The following is a 20,000-nucleotide window of genomic DNA, read 5'->3' as shown; positions in this document are numbered from 1 at the left end:
CATCTTAAAGCAGCCTTGAGCCTGGCCATTTCTCAGGCTGGCTGCGGTTGGAGGTCACTTTGCAATTCTGCAGGAGTACTGTGCTGCTCTGATTTCCACCTCTGACATTTCCATGGCCCTTTCGCGCCTATGTGAAAGGCAGAAGGTCTGGCATAAAACCAATTATGCAGGCTTTGCTTCACCCAGGATTCCCATTCAACTTGTTTTTCCCCTTAGTGCATGCAATTCAGAAGCATAACAAAGTTTGCACAGAAAAACTCTAATACTTTTGAAAATTAATGAAGCTAATGTGACAATTTAACATGAGTTTGGAATAAGCAGCTTGAATTGGCATATTTCAATCACTGAACTGGAACAATCTGGAAGAGAAAGAATACAAAACAAATGAAAGAAATATTAAAGAATACTAAAGGAGGAAATTAAATAGGAGAAACAAGTAATTTTGAAAGCTGGAGTGCAGAGACTGTGCTTTTATAACAAACTTCACCTTTTAAAAATAATGAACAAAACCTCCAAAAAATAATAATTAAATGTAGAGATCTTTTGTAAAGGAATTCACTCTGAGCAGGGCCAAAACTTCTGTGGAAAGGATTGCTTTCATCCCAAGACAAAGCTCTGTCTTCCATCTATAAGTCTTCTCAGTGGTAGACATTCACAAAAAGACTTATTGCTCACACCCTCCTTGAATCTTCCCAACAAGGTTTCACCCTCCTTCTACAATTCACTTCATAATTTGTTTCTGGATTAAAAGATATTACTTGGGATGGTTGCACCTCTCAGTCCAGCCTTCGTTTTGTTCATCCAGTTATGAGGGCTGATGGGAACAAAGACTGTAATTCGTGTAAATAGATTCCCCCTCCTCCCTCCCTGTCTCTGTAGCAAGTCACTGAACAACTTGAAAATGCATAAAATAAAATCCCCCAAGGGCTAAAACTCCACTACACCAAAATTCCCATTATTTACTACAGAAGGGAATACACTCTGTTCATGGTAACCCATCTACCAGTGAAGTTTTGTTTTTAGTAAATCAAGTAACTTTTAAAGTAAACCAGAACAAAAGAGCATTATTAATCACCAAGCTGAAAACACAAATGAATGAAGGACAAAAACTCTATCTTAAAATGTGATACTATTTATTATGGAATTTTATTTTTTTTAACTCAGGAGAATACCTGAGGACATATTCCACTCCAAGTATCAGTTTTTACAACTCTAACCACCCTAGAATAACACTAATTAAAATTTAGGCATGTAAGCATGATCAGAACAAATAATTTAAAGTAGACAGGCTTAGATATAAAGTATCAGGCAAAACCAGATTATTTCTTCTTTTTTTTTCCTCCCTGACGTAGATAGTATGTTCTTTTCTGAACTCTGCAAGAATATCATGCTGTATAGCACCAAAGAATGCCAACAGTAGAGTAACAATGACTCTTTGAATTCAAGAATAAAACAACAAGATATTTTTGTATTTCACCATCTTGTTCAATATTGGACAATAGTTCGTCCTACACTTTCTTGACTAGCATTGCATAGATTTCAAGGGACAGCAGAGGAAAACTCTGTTTTTCTAATAAATAAAACACCCAAAGCACTTTATAAGAATATGGCCAAAAAAGAAAAATCTCTTCTTCAATAACTATAATAAGTACATTATCAGTTGCAGAAAGCACTGGAAGAATTTTGAATCATATAATGGCTTGGGTTGGAATGGAGCTTTTAAGGTCACCTTGTCAAACCCTGCCTGCAATGAGCAGGAACATCTTCAACTAGATCAGGTTGCTCAAAGCCACATCCCAACTGACCCTCAGTGTTTCCAGGGATGGGGCAACCACAGCATCTCTGGGCAATCTGTGCCAGTGTTTCAGCAGCCTCATTGTAAACAACTTCCTCAAAAATAGTCTAAACCGACCCTCTTTTAGTTAAAAAACATTACCCATTGTCCTATATAGACCAGTAAGGAAAAGTGGAGCTGCACAGCAGAAAATGCAGAAATCTTGAGTTAGTGCAGCCACTAACAGTTTTCAGGGAATAGCCTTGCTTTATAAACTAAATCATAATCAGAGAGAGAGCAAATAATCACTTCTTAGCAAGATAAAGATAGGACTTTAACAGCAGCACATGTAACAGGTTAGTTTAATAAACAGGATGGTGCAAAACCATAGAGTACTACATAAGTAATGATCAATGTTTAAAATCAATGCTCTTGCAAATTGAAGCCAATGCAAAGCGGCTAACACCAGGGTAAGGTGATCCAATTGATGATTTTGGATCTGCTGAAATAAATCCATTTATAGGAGCATTTGCAGGATGACTAAGTTAAAAGAGCACTGCAACAGTCAGGCCTGGCTAAGGGAATGCCTCCTCCTACTGTCAATATTTCAAACTGATAAAGAGCTGACCAAGTGCAATCAGCACCGTGATGAACAAAAGAAAGCTTGGGACCATAAACATTAATGGGACTTGCGTGACTAAATGCCCATATATTGTTCTGAAAATTTACCCGATGGACCAAGAGACCTTTTTTTCTTTGCTTATGCTTCCCCTTTTTCCTGCAGACTGTATATGCTCAGTTTAAAAATATACTGCAACATAGCATAACCATCTAAAATAACTTAATATTATTAATATCCCATGAGTCAAAAAAAAAAACCCAAAACTATAGATCTCACTGTAGCTACCTGGAAAACTTGAGAAAATAAAAATTCCAGCTTTATGCACACAGATAAAATGGGATGATCTAATATCTTCGGGCAGAGTGCCTTATCCTTGGGGCACAATGACAAAGACTCTGGCACCTGCCATCTGCAATGCATATTAGAGAATGGTGAACGATCTGGCACCCTGTGAAAGCTGGTTGAACTTTTTTTGCACGACAGAAATTCAGACTAGCAAGTATAGCCCTAAGATTCCATAGATCCAGGATATGACTTGGTTCAATACTTTTAATTTGAAACATGGCAATCTGGATTTTTCATCGTAAGTGTTAAATACCAATCATATAACTAGTACTGTACCACAAGCAGGTAACATTTTTTATCTCAACTCCCTCCTGAAATCTGAAGAACACCATGTAGTAAAATGGGGTCCAAGGGAGAACCTTTGGAGTTCGGGCTGTTTAGAAGAACATGCTGTTTCATATTGGTACATATCTATAGCATAACTGGGCTATAAAAATGAAATAGCATTTTGTTCATTTATAGCCATTTAATTTTTAAAAGTTTTTTAAAATAATCAGATATAAGATTTACAGCTCTTTGAAACACCAAGTGTGAAGTCATTGCTATACAAATTGCTATACAAGAAATAGTTAAGGCTTTCATATTGTCTTTTAGCTTTGGCAGTGTACTTCCAAAGAAGGTGGAGCAGCATAGAGAGACAATGTTGAGCAGGACAAAAAATTCTCCTGATGGGGAGAGAGACCTCTTTCTGGCAGGTTCCCCAGAGGAAAAAAAAAATAAAAATGAACATTAGTAGCAGCACAAAAGATAAGTAAATGTCCATTATGACTTCAAAGTTTATCACACTACCACAGAATTGAACTTTTTTTTCCCACACAGGAGAAAAAATCCCCATAATTTCACCCAACCTTAAATTAGCTGTCCTACTACTGAGTCATTTTTATTTTTAGTTCTCAGCCATGCTAGCAGACAGTGATTATATTTATTTTAGTACCTACATTTATTTTAGTACATTATTTTAAAATCAAATGCTCTATTGGAGTGTGCTGCTACTAATTTAGAGATAAAAGATTCATACATGTATATCTGGCACTCCACTGTGAACACCTGCAGTCCTAAAACAGGATCATGATACACTTAAGGTAAAATTTTCAAGCCTACTGATCAGTCCCAATCTTCACTCACCATCTCATTTAGCCTTTGACCAACAGATTGAAGAGAACAGTTTATGTGACTGAACAACAATTCTGAGATAAACCAACTGTAGTACTCCCTGCTTTCACCATTAAAACTACTAGTAATATGAAAAAATACAAAAATATAGAATGCTGACAGAAGAATTTTGAAATTACAAGCAAAGAATGGTTCCTAAAACCAAAACAGAGCAGGTAGGAATGAATAAAGTGCTTTGTCAGTACACAAAGTAGGGAAAATTATTTAAAAATAATAATTTTACAGGATTTACAGATAATGAAATCACAAAATGTGGTGACTGGGAAGAACATTGCTGTGCTTAATTATCAGTTCTACTGTATCATCAACTTCTCCATGAGCAGAGTTCAAAACACCAACCTCCAGCTGTTTCAGCACAGGCTGGCAGAGGCTACAGCTTGCAGAAGCCTGCCTGCTCCCACCTGTGACCAGCAAAGAGACTGGGCCACTGCTTCTCAGGAATGCACCTGGGCACAACTCTCACCTTCATGATCTCAAGCAAGAATAAGTTGCAGTTTTTTAGCTTACATACCAAAAACAAAAAAAGGGGAGGGGGGCGGGGGGCAAGGGAAAGGGGGAAAAAAGAAAAAATGGAGAATGCAGCAATTTTATTTACACTCTCTGCCACCAGCATCATCCCATTTGCTCTGCTCACTATACGGACTCTCCATAGAATATTAGGTCAAATGTAAGGTCCCAGTATTAATCTTCATGGCCATCCATGGAAGTTGTTCAAGATATCTCAAGAGTGCCCTTTTCATTATGTTGGTGACCTCTCTGAACAACTGCTGTTAGTCTCAAGGCTCACCAGAGCAAGACTGAACTGCCTCTGCAAGAAGGATAGAGGCCCTGGAACTCGTTAGAGGAGCAGATCAAAAATTATCACAATTTTCACATATTTCTGAAGACAGTTTGAACCCACACATAGTCAGGCTTTCCCATACATTAAAAGAGAGGAGACCAAAAAAAAAGTAAACCTGTCCAGACAAGAATGTTAAGCAAGGGGTAAAAAAGAAGGGGGTAGATGAGGAATGAGGAAAAAAAAAAGAGAAAAAGTTAGCTCAGTATGTTTTGGAAGATAGGTACCACTTGCAAACTATGATTAAGAGACAATATCTCAATCATTTTTTACCTAACACATTGACACAAATATTGGCTAAAAAATTCATTAAATGTGCACATCACTTTCAAAAAAAAGAAAAGAAATAATTTCAGATTGTTTTCCATCCACAAACAGAAGAACAGAAATTTGTGACTCTGAATTCACAGTCTAAGGCAGAACTAAATAAACAACCAACGAACAAAACATTCCTCCCAGAAATGTTCAATAGGGGTAGCAAATTTAAAAAAAAAAAAAAAAAAAACAAACCTTAATTTCCAGACTTTTTCAAGTAAAACTATTCCAAAAGAACTATCAACTTGATATAAAAAAAAAAAAAAAAAAAAAAAAAATCAGGTTGCTGACCTAAAAGTAGTAATAATTGAAAAAATTGCATGGGTTGTATCAAACAAGCTATTTCCAATTTCTGAGGAAGATTCTTGAAGTCAAATCTTTTGGATTTTCAATTTTTTTTAACTTTGGATGCAGTATCTTTATAGAATTCTAAATTCAGCATATTTTAAAACCAAATAACTGTAGTAATATCTAATATAGTCAAGGCCAGTCTAGATAGCAATAGTTAGTGATTACCAGATCAAAGGCCTTACTTAAATCAATAAAGATAGCTCCTGTACATTGATTACCATCCAACACTATAAAAATATAATTGCTTACCTTGAGAGGAGCAGTGCAAATGAAATGAAAAGGTCACAATAGGTCAATAATTATTTAAATTAAATTTACATCTTCCTTCATCTGATGGACCAACTCTAGCACGCACCGAAATGGTGGTGATTTACCAGTTTAAATAGACATATTAACATGTCAGCAAAGGGCTTAGCAGTAATTGGGTCAGCAATTTTAAGCAGTCAAGGTTCCAGGTTGTCAGCTTCTCCATTTATGCTCCCAATTAATCTTAAGGTATTATAGATCTTAAGTCAGTACGCACAGATCTAACTACTTTAGATCAAATCTCATTTTGGGTATATACAGAGATAGATTATAGTTACTTTCTGTGATCTTTCTACAACAAATATCAGTATATAATTCTCTAGACTAGCTTTTAATTTAAAAAAGCCATGCAACAATTGGCTATCCAGATTGTAAATTCTCCAGTAATTTAGTTTATGGCACTTCTGTCACTGTATTAAAGAGTCCTTAGATCAGAACAGTACTACTTGGCAGGTTTGTGTTTTCATTCTATTGGTTATGCTAAAAGTTGCTTTCTGGATTCTCAGTCATTATACTGCACAATAACTTTGATGTTACTCTTTCAATGTAATTGTTGATGGACAATTCTGGGTTTTTAAATTTGTTTCTAAAAGTAAGAAAAAGGAATCTTCTCTAACCATATTTTCTTCATACCAACTACTTTTTCACTATTACTTTGAAGAATTAATTTACACATTTTAAGAATTTTAAAAGAAAAAGTTTTAAGATTTTTTTTATTCCTTCTTTCTATGGATCAGACATGTGAATTTTTTAGAGAATGGTTATCTCAAAGTAAAAAAAAAAAAAAAAAAAAAAGTAGAAGTGTAAATTCATCAGTGTCAGGAAACTGCTCTTTTCAGGATGCTTGTCTAAAGGATGATGATAAAATTCTCAAAGAAAAATTATGTTTGCATGGAGACTTTGCATCTCAGAAATTTAGGGGCTAAAAAGATTCTTCCATTAAATTCATCCTGGACACCAAACCCTGATGGTTCACTAAACAGTAGAAAGTAAGGCAAAGAGTCTTTTCCTTGTCCTCTTAATTTTTGGCCATTTTGTGACAGACAATATTAAAAAAAAAAAAAAGAAAGACAACATTTTGAAGAACACAGAAGGAAGGTAATCAAGGAGATTACAGTGGTAAAACCAGGAGGGGATAAATAAAGAGTGGAAGATGAAGAACCAAGAAACAAATCATGGTTAGTGCAAAAAACATAGGAAAATAATTAAAAAAGCAAAAGAAATCCAAAAAAGAGAGGGAAGGGTAAACAGAAACAGAGGAGAGCCTATAACCACTAATAAGACCTCTCCTTATAAATCCAATTGCAATACATGTTGTAGTAAACTCAATGCATTGGAAAAGCATTCATTCTATCCTTCACATATAAATGTGCATCTAGTACAGCAGTCAATGGCCCTAATAGTCCAGATCAAAGATTTTGCAAATATTAAAGATTTCTTCCCACTGACATCTGTATCTATCAGCAATGTTCCAAATGATGGATATGTGTGTGACTCTCCTATCACACTCGAATCTTTTTAATTACTATTCAGAATAACTATTTAGGCCACACTATATATATAAAAGTATGTAAAACACTTGAAAATTAGGTAATGCAAAACCAAAACTGTCTGCAAGAAATTAATGCATACCAAAATAGAGGATGAGTAATGATACAGTCGACAATTATACAAACACACATTTCCCATAAGATATCTGCCTCAAGGATTTTATGATGTTCAGTAACTAAAACAGAATTCATATAGCAAAATAAGGATTTCGTGCACAGTAGCCTGTCTTTTTTGATGCAGTGCTCTGTGGATGTTTAATGAAAGAGGAAGGGGAGTATGAAAAGTGAACGGACAGTTTCACAGCTAGCACAGTACAATGTCACTCCGGAGGAATCTGTCCCCAGCTCTGCCATGAAGCTCTTATGCAATGTGAGGTAAACCACTTAAGGCAAACTTTCAGTATTGAAAGGTTGATGAAAACACTACTTAAAACATATGAACTAATCTGTATACTCAGGTCCTACCTATGTAAAACTCAAAACTTAATTCCTCTTTCTTTTCTTTTTTTTTTTTACACTAAGTCCCTATCCCTATAAAACAAAACTGGCAATGTAAGTGCTGTAAAAATGTATATCAATGATTACAAAGTACTCTGGTACTCCAGTGAAAATAGCATGGGAAAAAAATTAAATCTGCATACACTTAAGAATAGACACGTACAGTAAAACAGACAGAAAGCTGTATACAAAAGAGAGAGAGGTTTTTAAAAAGTCAGTAGCTGGTCCATACCATAGTTAGAGCCTATGGAAAGATAGTTTCTAATCAACTGGTTGTATGCAATCATAACATATAAATACAGCACAGCTGAATGAAGTTCATGCTGCTTATTTAACTCAATTTCTTAAGCTCTAGATGCTTAATTTTTCAAACTAATTTTTCCCTTATGTACTAATGCAGACAGCTTCTTTTTTTCCTCCAAATTACCACAGTCTAAACCTGAATGATAGTTTTGCCATAATGGAATTCAGTCTATGATCTGATTGATTTTAGACCTTAAATACTGAATCTTAACACACGTAAATTTTTAATCCTTTAATTTCTCTATTCTGCCAGTAATTGATAAGGACAGTCATACTTAGACAAGGTCTTCATTTCTTCATTTAATCGTCCTGAAAATCAATTAGAAGGTGAAAAGCTTCCTTATATTATTATTATGAAAATTTCCTGATCAAATTCACAATGCAATCATAACCAATGCATGACACCTCACACACTTTAGTCAGTACATAATTCAGTAGTTACATTTTCACCCTTTAAAAACAATATGGGAAAGAATTTGTATCTCAAAAGCAGAAATAATTTAAAGGCTCAGTATTATTCAAACACAATGTCTGAAGTCATTGGACTAAGTAACCCATTATAGAAATAATCTAAATAAGGGCCAGGCATGTACCAGAAAGCATTAATTTCACTTCAAGTATCTCTCCAGCTTATACAATGGTAATTGTCTCTTTTCTGCAACCTTGTTGAAGGAACTCCTCATAGAGAAGGAAAATTTTGGCCTGCTGTTAAGTAGGAGAGGTGAATTAGTAAGCAACAATAGTGAAACACTTTCTTCACCCTCATCTTTACCAGCACAAAAATCAAGGTCGATGCCAACTTAGGCTCACCAGCAGTAAAGGGAGAATTTGCATATGAACTATTACAGGAGCTTGGTCTTTACAAATTGATGGACCTGATAATATCCACTTAAGGGTGGTCCAAGAGCTTGCTGACATGGTTGTGAGGTCAGTCTCCACAATCTTTCAGAAGCTGTGGAGATCAAGGGAAATCCCAGAAGACTGGAGCAAAGCTAACGTCACTCCTATGTATGAGAAGGGCTTAAAGGATGATGCAGGAAATTACAGGCCCATTAGTCTTACTTTAGTCTCTGGCAAAGTTATGGAATGAACCTTCCTGGGACCTGCCACAAATCAGATGAAGCGAAATTGAGAAAAGTCAGCATGGACTCACCAAGGGCAAATCGTGCATGACCAACCTGACTGCAGTCTATGACAAAGTAACTTCCTCAGCGGATGTGGTGCAAGCAGTGGACCTGCTCAATTTCACCACGGCTTTCTATGCAGCCTTTCTACATAGTCTTTCTACATATTTTCTATAGTCTTTGCCACTGCCTACTCCTACAGAACCTGATGTGTGATGGTCTGGACAAGTGGCCGGTGGGGTGAATGGGAACTGGCTGTCAGGCAGCACCCAGAGGAGGGTAAATAGCTCCTTTTCAAACTGGCAACCTCTCACAAGAGGGGTCACTTAAGAGACCAACACTGGGCCTAAAGCTGTTCAGTGTCTTCGTAAGTGATCTGGATGATGGGATCAAGTGTACCCTGATGAGATGGGATGATGACAACAAACTGAACTGGACACTTTGGAAGGGAGAGCCACCCCGCAGGAAGGCATGGATAGACTGAAAGAATGGGCTAACAAGAACCCTGTAAAGTTCAATGAAGACAAATATGACATCTTGCACCTGGGAAAACACAAACCAGGAATGTAGTACAGGCTGGCATCTACCCAGCTGGAGAGTAGTTCCGTGGAAAAGCATCTTGGGGACAAGCAGCTCAATATAAGAGCGTGCTGCTGTGGCAAACAAAACCAACACGATGCTGGGTTGCATCAACAAGGACATCTCCAGCAGAGAAAAAGAAGTCATTATTCCCCTCTACTTAGTTCTCATCAGGCCACACCCAGAACACTGTGTTCAGTTTCAGTCCCTGCTGTGTGAAAAATATGTGGACAGACTGGAGAGAGTCCAGAGAATGGTGACAAAGATGATCAAAGGATTGGGTAGTCTGCCAAATAGGAAAGACTGAGAAAACTCAGCCTTGAGAAAAGAAGGATCAAGAGAGACCTTATCACCTTGTTCCAGTATTTAAAGAGTGGCTACAAAGAAAATGGAGAGTCCCTTTTTACAAGAAGTCTTTTACCTGGAAAAGATAAGGTCTAATGGGTACAAGCTACTCCTGGGGATAATCCAGGACACAAGATGAAAAATTTCACAATGAGCCAGCCATTTGAATAATGTTCAAGAAGTGGTGGGTCCCCTAGCTCTGAATACTTAAGATTCAGCTGGAATCTAGACCATCAGCTTCACCTATGCTTTCAGATTCAGCTGGAAGCTAGGTCATCTTGTCTAGATTATGCTTTTGCCAAGAAAGTTTGGGCCAAATTCTATTTTACTTTTTGGCTCTTGTTTCTCATTAAGTCCCTTTTTCAAAAAGTACGTTGGGTTATAAGTTTGTTATACCAGCATATAAGAATCCCACAAAAATCTTAAAAAGTACGGAAGTACTAGTATGGAAGAACCACAATTGTTCTACCAAATGAAAAGTGTTAGAAATAGTCACTTTTCTTTCACATATCTCTGCATTACCAGGTATTTGAGTTTGAGAATTTCCAGAAGCATTAACACATTCTCTTCAAAAGGTGGCCATCCATTGAACTACTCTTTTCTATGTTACAACCTGCTACACATTTTTTCTTTGATTTGTACTATTTGCTTTAACTGAAGTGAAATCAGCCTCCATTTAACACAGAGTACATGGATCTCTAGCATGCTAAGCTTTCAAGAGAGTCTTGATACCTTCCACTCTCTCCTTTATTTTTTAAATTAAATAAACATCATGCTTTGTGCAGCTTCTATCTTACAGCTGTTTCATTTTGTTTGCTATTTTCAGCAAATTTTATTTCCCTAAATCTCCCTCAATGAGTCCCTCCATTTTGCACCTTTTCTTAGCGGTGCACAAGCACAAAAGGAATCCCAGAAGATACCATGCCTGAAGCAAAACAGCACTTCCATAACTGTTTCTTCTGCTAATTCTTAGGTTTGCTGCTTGCAGAGACAATGCCTACTACATTCCAAAGCAGTGAATCATGTTTGCACAAAATTAGCAAACACCCAACCAGAGTTGTGACAAAAGGGAATAACTGCTCTTTTAAAAAGTACAGTCATCTTGTGTGTTCATGATAATCAAAAGACCCAATTCTGTAACTGGTTTTTGTACAGACAGATGAAACCATGATCTAGTCTATGAAAGAGTCTTTCCACTGGCAGGTTGATATAACAATGGGAAAGCTCCTGATTTTACAACTTCCCTTGTACAACACTACTGTGTTCTCTGAAAGTTACCATGCAAAAGCAGAAAAAAATGGTTTTAACATGCAGTGCAGAATGCACAACACTGGCAAAAATCTATTTTGGCACTAAAGCCAAGAAGATGCAGGAAAAAACCTCAACATACTGCCCTTGTAAGCCCAAAGCTCATGCTGCATAATTGATCTGTTAACGTACAAGAGGTAAATATGAAAAATAATACACAAGATGAGATTCTGTTTTCTTCTTCTCTTCTGTGGTGGCTACAAATGAATAAAAAAAGAAAAAGTAAGAAAAAGCAGCTACTTCATACCGATAGAAAGTATGCCGGCACCTAAAAAACTAGCTCATCTTAGTGAAAATATTACCCCTGTAACACTGGCAAGGTCAGCAGCAACCTGGCTTATTTGTTGCCTAAGTCCCTGTTGTGCATGTTCAAAAATGTTTTAAGTTGTTTTGTTCATAAAGCAGCAGAGTTCACTTTGTTGTGCCAGATCACTCCTTCTTCTCTATATGCAGCTCCTCTCTCCCTCCCTATCTTTAGGCTTCTTGGGATTCAAAAGGAAGAAAGGAAGGAATGTGTTTTTCAAGATGAAACTCTGAATTCATTTTAAGTACTAAGATAAAATTCTACCTAAAATCTCTGTGCAAACGTTCTCAGGCAGAAAAAAGGATGGTTCTCTTTCTTACTGAAGCCAGCCACTTGACGGTGATATAGGAGATCTTTATCTTTCTTTCACAGAAGATGAAGATGCGGGTTCAAATAATTTTTTTGTGAAGACAAGAGGAGAAAATATAAGAAGCTGGCATGAAAATTAAAAGCATTTCTAAGGACAAGTCCTATGGCAACAACCTAGACAGAAAGGACACAAAAAAATGCGAGTTCTCCAAGAGCTTTTTATTGTATGATTTAATACAAAACTCTGAAAAATTATTGCCAATATTAAAGGTTCCTTGACAAAAAGTATGTTCTTCAAGTCCACAAAACAAATGTGCTCTCTTTCTTTCTCTCAGAGTATTCAAAAGCTTGGAGTAAGAATTTCTTTTGCAATAGTTTCTCCCTCAGAAAATCTTGTTTACTTTCTTCAGTTCAATGTAATGAAATAAAAAGGCTGATTCTTCAAAAGCTATGAAAGGAATAAATGCCAGCAGAGTGACAAAGAATGCATGAAGCCAAACTAAACAAAAAGGCCAGATTTCCCTCCTCCTCTTCCTTTCTCTCCATCATTTTGGTATGAGACTGAAGCAAATAAATTTAACTGCATTTGGTGTAAAGTTGTGTCTACAGATTAGGGAATCCTTGCCATCAATCTGGAGAAATAGATGGACCACAGGTGGACTATAAAAGTGAGTAAAAAACTGGCTAAACAGCAAGACTCAAAGGCTTGTGACAAGTAGCACCAAGCCCAGTGGGCAGCATTTACAAGAAATTGGTACGGGGACCAATTCTGTTTAACGTTTCTATTTATTAAAATGGATCCCAGGTGATGGGATGAAGTGTACTGTCAAAAAGTTTGGAGGCAATTAAAAAATTAAAATTAAGGGCTACAGTGGATACACTGCAACACAGAGAAACCTTAGCAGGCTGGAGAAATGGGCTGACAGAAACCTTGTGAAATCCAGCAAAGGGAAATGCAAGTTTTACAGTGCAGTTTTGGGTACTGTGGCATTACAATAAAAATAATAAATATTTTTTTAATAAAATAAATAAAATATTAAATTTTCTTAAAAATTAAAAATTAAAAAAAAAAAACACCAACAAACAAAAAAAAATACAGAAGGTACTTGCAGCCTGGAACAAATCCAGTGGCACCAAGACAATCAGGGGGCCAAAGCACATGACAGTCAACAAGAGGCTAAGACAATAGGGTTTGTTTAGTCTTAAGCATGGAAGAATGGAAGCAATTACTGCTTTCTTGAATTATCTCCCCAAAGGATATAAAGAAGATGAAGCCACACATTTCTGGACTCTGCAGTGACAGAATAAGAGGCAATGGACATGAGTTCATATGCAGAACATTTGGTATGGATATAAGGGAGAAAATAAACCAAAAGACGGGTCAAACTGGAAACTGGAACAATATTTGGAAACATACTTAGCTACACATGTAGGAAAGAAGCAGACAAAGCCCTAAACAGCTCTAGCTGGACTCAATGTGAGCAGGAAGACTAGATTATTTCTCTTCAACACTAAATTATTACCTTATTCTGAATTAGTGATTAAAATTAATTTCTAACCATCTCAAATCATTAGTTAGATAAAGAAATGCTAGAAAATACCTAAAGAAGAAAAACAAAATAGAAGGATAACTTGTTCACCTCATGCAACCTTCCCTCGACAAAGAAAACTGTCAATCAGAAAAAAAAAAGGCATCTCTTTCCTACTAAAAGTTATTTGGTGAAATGAACATCTTTCCCAGTTTCATTGGGTTAGTCTGAGTTTATAATAGGATATATGTTTGGAAAACATTCTTAGAGGTCACAGAAACAATCCACTTACTCCAAAGCAGAATCAATTTTTGCCAGGTTATTCCTGACAAATGTTCATCCAACTGTTCTTTAAAATCTGCAGTGTCAGGCTTTCATTTCTTCCTCACAACAATGAATTCTTTTGCCCAGCTAGCCTGAATCTTCTAGAAAAAAAAAGACAATCTACCTTGCTGTATTTTAAGCTTATTATGAGTGCATTGCTGCATTACTTACAGTAAACACAAAAAGTTCATTCTCTTCTTTTAAACAACACATTTTATATATTTAACACCATTACAGTTTCTTCTTTTAGTCTTCATTTTTCTAAACTGCATCATTTTCTTTGGTCTCTCCTCTCACATTGTTTTAGAATGTCTAATCCTGTTAATTTTCTTGGTATTCAGTCATAATGCATGCCTTAAAGTTCTGTTGGGATGTTGGAAAAGCCTGTTTATTTGGCTTCACAAACTAATGAAAATATCTGCCCCTTTGACTAACTATCAAATGTTTGCTCAAGATCCCATGGAGCGGAATTTGTTCTACATTACTGCAAAGAGAGTTCACTGTGATGAAGAGCTATGGGGAGATCTGACACCAAATGACCACAGCCATTCTCAGCACTTCTTCTCAGAATAAATGTCAACAACGTCTGTGCAGTGTTCCATGGCAAACTCATTACAAAACATTGTTACTGGAAAGATTCTCCACTCGAGAAATGTCTGTGTATCCGAGCCAGAACCTGGCAGTAAAAGCACTAGCAGATATAAATATTTTTTAAATACACATTTTTAAGACCACTTTACAACACTAAAAATGTCATTGTAAAAAAAAAATCTCCTTGTAATGCTTAATATATTAATATCTTACCTCATATAGTTATTTTCTAATTATTACAGAGCTGAATACGCATCATGTAGAGGTTAGTAAAGATTACATAGTCCAGGCAAGACATATTTATTTTTAAGTGTATTATCCTATTTCAGAAAACTTGGAATCAAAGCAAGGCCAAACACAAAACTTTCTTCAGAGTAGACTGCATTTTGATCAATATTATATGAATCATTTTCTTTTAAAACAAGTAGTATCCAAGAGGAATGACATTTGAACTCCAAGCTTGCTAGTTCTACACCCTGTATAAAATAGATATAACTTCTCTTGATGACAAGAGAACCAGAAAGGCAAACAACAGTGGTACTACAGCATTCTGAATCCAGACTCACAGCCACAGCACACAAGCTGACCAATAAAAGCAAACCACACAAAACAAATAATTTGTAAAACCTCCTAGCCAATTCTAGAGATCCTTTTAAGTATAAAGTCCCACATTAAGTAGAATCTGAAGTTCAGCTCACCATATGTTAAATCACACCACTTGGTTGTCTTATGAAGATATGAAGATAAAAACCTAAATACCCCAATTTTCAGAGTGATGGGAGATGGAGAAGTTCCTTCACTAAAACAAGGACATTAAGACTTAGATACAACAAATGCTGTTGTATCTATGAACTTCAAGGAATGCAAATAAGTACTAAAAATCAAGTCTGCATCATTTGGGAAATGACATTATACATGGCTAAAACACTTCACAGTTTGAACAGCTGAAAAGTTGCATGTAGACAGTATGAGCAGAAAAAGTCTTTTTACTTGCTTTCCTCTCATCTAATGGGTACTCAAAACACACCTTCCTGTGCAGCTGGAGGCTTTGCCACAGACAGGACACTGCTTAGTGTATCCAGTGTTTATTGAATAACTTTTTTTTTTTTAAAGATGATTTTGGAAAATTTCCCAGAAAATGTACCTGCACCTAATACTTGCACCTTGGACTGTAAGACCAGCCAAGAAGGTAGTGAGGACAACTGCATTTATTAGCAGTGAATAAACTGATCAATCTTTTTCTGGATTAACAGTGGGAGATCCCAGACACACTGAGGAGTATCTGTCTGCTGACTGACACATACAAGCTGGCACACTTTTGTGTCAAAAATGTACACAGCTGCACGCACGCTAAAGCTGTTCCATCCATAAAGCACAACTGCCAGCTGCTTTTCTTCAGAAATGGGTAATAAGAGAGGGTCTCAACAACTAAACAACTGCAGAGTGCAGTTAAAGAATATTTTTCATCCCCTTAAGTGTCTGTCTTTCTAAACTCTCCTGGATTTGCTATCATTTTCCCCTCCATCACGTTTTAGAAGAAGGACAGATGACCCACTAAGAAAAAAACAGATGTATATTTCTAAAAGTCTTTATTGAGTTGCCAAACCTGAACTACACATTTTTAGGTACCAAGCATAAATTGATTTAATCTGATTGTCAGTCATTACTACCAGATGTCTGGACAAATTGCCTAGTGTGTTTTAGTTCTAGGTTGTCTCCAAATACTCTGACTAATAGCTGGTAGAAGAGAAAGAACACAATCCAAAGCTATGATGAATTATATTTATCCATACAGCGTTATCAGCCATCAGCTGCCAATATGAAGGGAGCTTTATTTTAAGATCTTCTAACCTGCCTGTCCAAACTCTCTCAAATCATCTCAGCCATCACAATAAACTTTACTCAAGGCACCAGTCTCAGCTTATGGAGTAGAACTAAATCCCAGACTGAATCAAAACTTGGGTAGATTTGTGTTGGGTTTGCTTGGTTAAAAACAGTCACAACTGGCAACAAAAGAAACATATCAAAGGGGTTTTTTCTAAATATACAGTAAAGGGTGCAAATTGATGTCAGGAAAACCATTGGGCAATTTGGATGAGGAAAGGAGTCCAACAGCTGTTCCTACAGATTTCCACACAGAGACAGGTTGTGCCAGTCAACACAGTGTCAATATTTAACTAACACATTATCACTTTTTATTATTATTTATCAGTCAAGTAAGCACCTTGCTAGAAAAAAAAAAAAGTGAAGCCATCTTCAACTTTTTTTTTTTAATCAGATTCACCGAGTGATCATAGAAAGGCAAGAAGCTGATTGCTGTTTTAAACAAAACCTGAAATTGCACATACACGCTTGCAAGTACCGAGTGTTCAAACAGTCTTGCCAGAATTACCTGTGGTGAAGACAAGGGATGTCAGCTGAGTGCTCTTCAAAGCTTCAGCATTCTTTTTTATGTCCACAGTACTGTACTGTTTTTGCAGCCCTTCTATCTTTTAACAAACAAGTACCACGCTAAATTGTGTCACCGCCACTGGTGTGGCCCCAGCACCATCAGTGTGCTAGTTAATGCTAGCTCTTACAGTGACCTAGACTCCTTTTGGCTTTCCCCTTCCTGCTGTAATTCTCATGACCTGAGATAAATATACATATGCACAATCTTTCATGCACAATATTTTTTTTTTAAGTCTTCAGCTCTGCTGTTTCTTCTTTTAAACATTCATACTTCATGCAGGCAAATGCAAGATTTCCCTTACAGACTGCTACAACATCTCAGATGTGCAATCAGGTTCATTTTTCCAAAAGACATACTGTCTGTATCTTTGCTTTATCCCAGAAGTCACAATATCAGCAAATGATGAGAATCCCAGAAACAGGACATAGGTCTGCTTCAATCTGAAAATTTCATGGTTCTAAAGTAAAATAAGTAATCAAGACAAAAGAGGGAACACTCTAAGGCCCAGAAACAGTGGAATTCTGCCAGAGTGGCAGGCTTTTTTCTTTCCTTAAGAAAACAAACAGGATCACAACACAATTGCTCTGAAACTGGAAGACAGAGCTTTTTGAGTGTTTATGCAGCCCCAGGTATCCTCAAAAATGTACTAAACAAAACACATCTTAGCATTCACAGCACATTAATTAAAAAGTTGTTATCCCAGAAGAATAAATAAAATCTTACATTTACAACTCAAATATGCAGCAACATCACTGTCATGTGCATCTCTTTGTCCACACATGAGGTAATAAAAATCCCACATGTCCAATGATTTCCACAGGCGTTTTAAGTGAGAATCAAAATAGCCCATACATTACTAATCATTACATTACTTTAATAAATTAGAATGTACCTACTTTAGCATGAAAGTTTTACAGAACATGATACTATATGGTAAAACAAATGCAGAGTACAATTAGTACATTTTCAAAGTACTTTAAACACATTTACCTGTAAAGTAGGTATTGGTGGGGACAGTGGAACTCGCAAATCTGTAATACCCATTTCCTGGGAAACGGGTCCCTTTGGTTACTTCTATATTCATTGTAGCTAAAGATGAATCCATCCTTTCCACTTGGTAGATGGGAAAAGGTCCATTAAGCTCTTCAGGTTCATCCCAAATTATCTTTACTGTTGTGCTGTTTATGCCTTCAACACGAGGGGCACTAAGTTTTCTTGGAGCTGTGAATAAAAAAAGTTATCTAGGTATCATTGTCCATAACACTTGGGGAATTATTTGTTGCACATAACAATCTTTGCAAAACATCCTGTTTAATGTTCTGATCTTAAGAATAAACACAGATATCCACAGAAGCTTAATTAGGAGAGGAAAAAAAACCTCAAAAAAATTCTTAATCTTTATGAGAAACTTGCTTTTAGTTGCACAAGAAATACTTTGTTTATTCAGGCCTTAGACATGTGTTTCTATAGTTATATCTAAAATGTTTTTCTTCATACTCTTTTAGAATAGTAATCAATATCTTCATAAAAAGTATATTTGGATTCCTTCCTTCCTTGATGGGCCTCTCATGCCAAACTCCCTGTAAATGTGTATCTCTATGACTTTCACAAGGGGATGTAAGCGAAAAACCAAAGGAAAATTTGAGCAGTTGTAACTCTTGTTACATTTCAGTAGGCTACATGACAACAGGGTCTTTTGTCCCTGGACTTATCCTCACCAAGAGGAGCAGAACAGCTCTCTCTCCACAGTCCTGCAGACCCATCCAATTGTTCTCACGATGTGAACACCAGACAGCAGCTTGTGTTCAGATAATTGCTCACTTCAAGACAACAACCCTGCCTAATTTTTCTCCAGCAATTCTGGTGCACACCAGGACTCCAAACAAGACTGCTTCCACAGAGGTAACAGCATAAGATCGTTTTAGGTTATAGGATGATCCTCCTACTGTTAAACCCAAAACTTTCAGGTTCTTTTAAACACTCTGATAGCATTAGCTACTCTATAGCTGAGTTATTAACCAAACTTATTTCATTTTTTAATAAAAGGATGTACAGTAAGCCACTGGAGAGCAGCATGACCTGTTTGGATAATGACATGATGGTCCTACAGGTGAAAAGAAATGGACCATCACTGAAACAACAGAAGATGTCATCTGGAGAAGTATGAGAACACTTTGCTATGCACAGAATCTATATACATCTTATTCTGCTTTTTTCTCATCCTTCTTTCCCTAATATAGAGAAGGATTTAACAACAGGAACTTCATTTGTGCCCAGGAAGCTAAATATAATAACAACTTGTAAAAATTACTTGTTCCTATAACGACACAGTAAAGAGTAATAAATGCCTTTCAAGAACAATAAAACCTGAATTAAAATATGGGCCTTCAAAGTCTGACACATTACTTCACAGCCCAGCATTGTACATAGCATGAGTTCTTTAGAGAATGAGAGATTGCTTCATTTCAAATGAATTAATAACATCCTTTTAAATATTCCTGCATTTCCAAGATCATTAAAACATTTTTCATTTTTCCTATTTACCAGTAGTATATTACTTCTTTATTTTTTCTTTTTCTTTCTTCCCCACACCCCATAACTTGATAGATATTCTTGGAGAAAGCAGGGAGAGGGGGAACTGGGAAACTGCCAAAGGCACTATGTGCTGTAAATTCTTGCTTAGGTATCATTTATGACTTCACAGTCTAATTAGTATCTCACGCGATGGTAGAAATTTACAATGTCAAAATTGAAGTAATGCAGTGTGAGGTCATAAGCTTGCCTGCATAAGTAGGGCACAGCACTAATGAATTGTGGTATTAATGCACAAGTTTAAATAGAAAACATGGCTTAACAATCAAAACTTCACCTCTGAGGGAACCAGCCTACGTCAGCACTTTAAATGCAAACTGAAGAGGTTCAGCCCTCCAGTTCAGATTACTGATGGCAAAACAGAAATGCTAAAATTCATTATTTTTAAAATGCATACAGCTGACTAGTACTCATGACAATAACTACATCTTCCTTTAAAGTCTAGTATTAATAAATGGCAGTTGCTTG

The 20,000-nt window shown here is 36.4% G+C and overlaps 1 protein-coding gene across 4 annotated transcripts in view; it reads right to left on the bottom strand.

Moving 5' to 3' along the window:
• The window catches only part of USH2A (usherin), a 391,511-nt gene that overhangs the window by 257,593 nt on the left and 113,918 nt on the right, over positions 1 to 20,000 (bottom strand). For all 4 annotated transcript variants that reach the window (XM_064414216.1, XM_064414218.1, XM_064414217.1 and 1 more), the window contains one exon: positions 17,931 to 18,161. In XM_064414216.1, the coding sequence (XP_064270286.1) occupies positions 17,931 to 18,161 (231 nt within the window). The remainder of the gene's footprint in view (positions 1 to 17,930; positions 18,162 to 20,000) is intronic.

Source organism: Passer domesticus, chromosome 3, assembly GCF_036417665.1.
Source record: "Passer domesticus isolate bPasDom1 chromosome 3, bPasDom1.hap1, whole genome shotgun sequence".
Taxonomy (NCBI): Eukaryota; Metazoa; Chordata; class Aves; order Passeriformes; family Passeridae; genus Passer; species Passer domesticus.
Note: the sequence above shows the minus strand (reverse complement) of the source record. Positions and strands in the feature narration are given on the sequence as shown.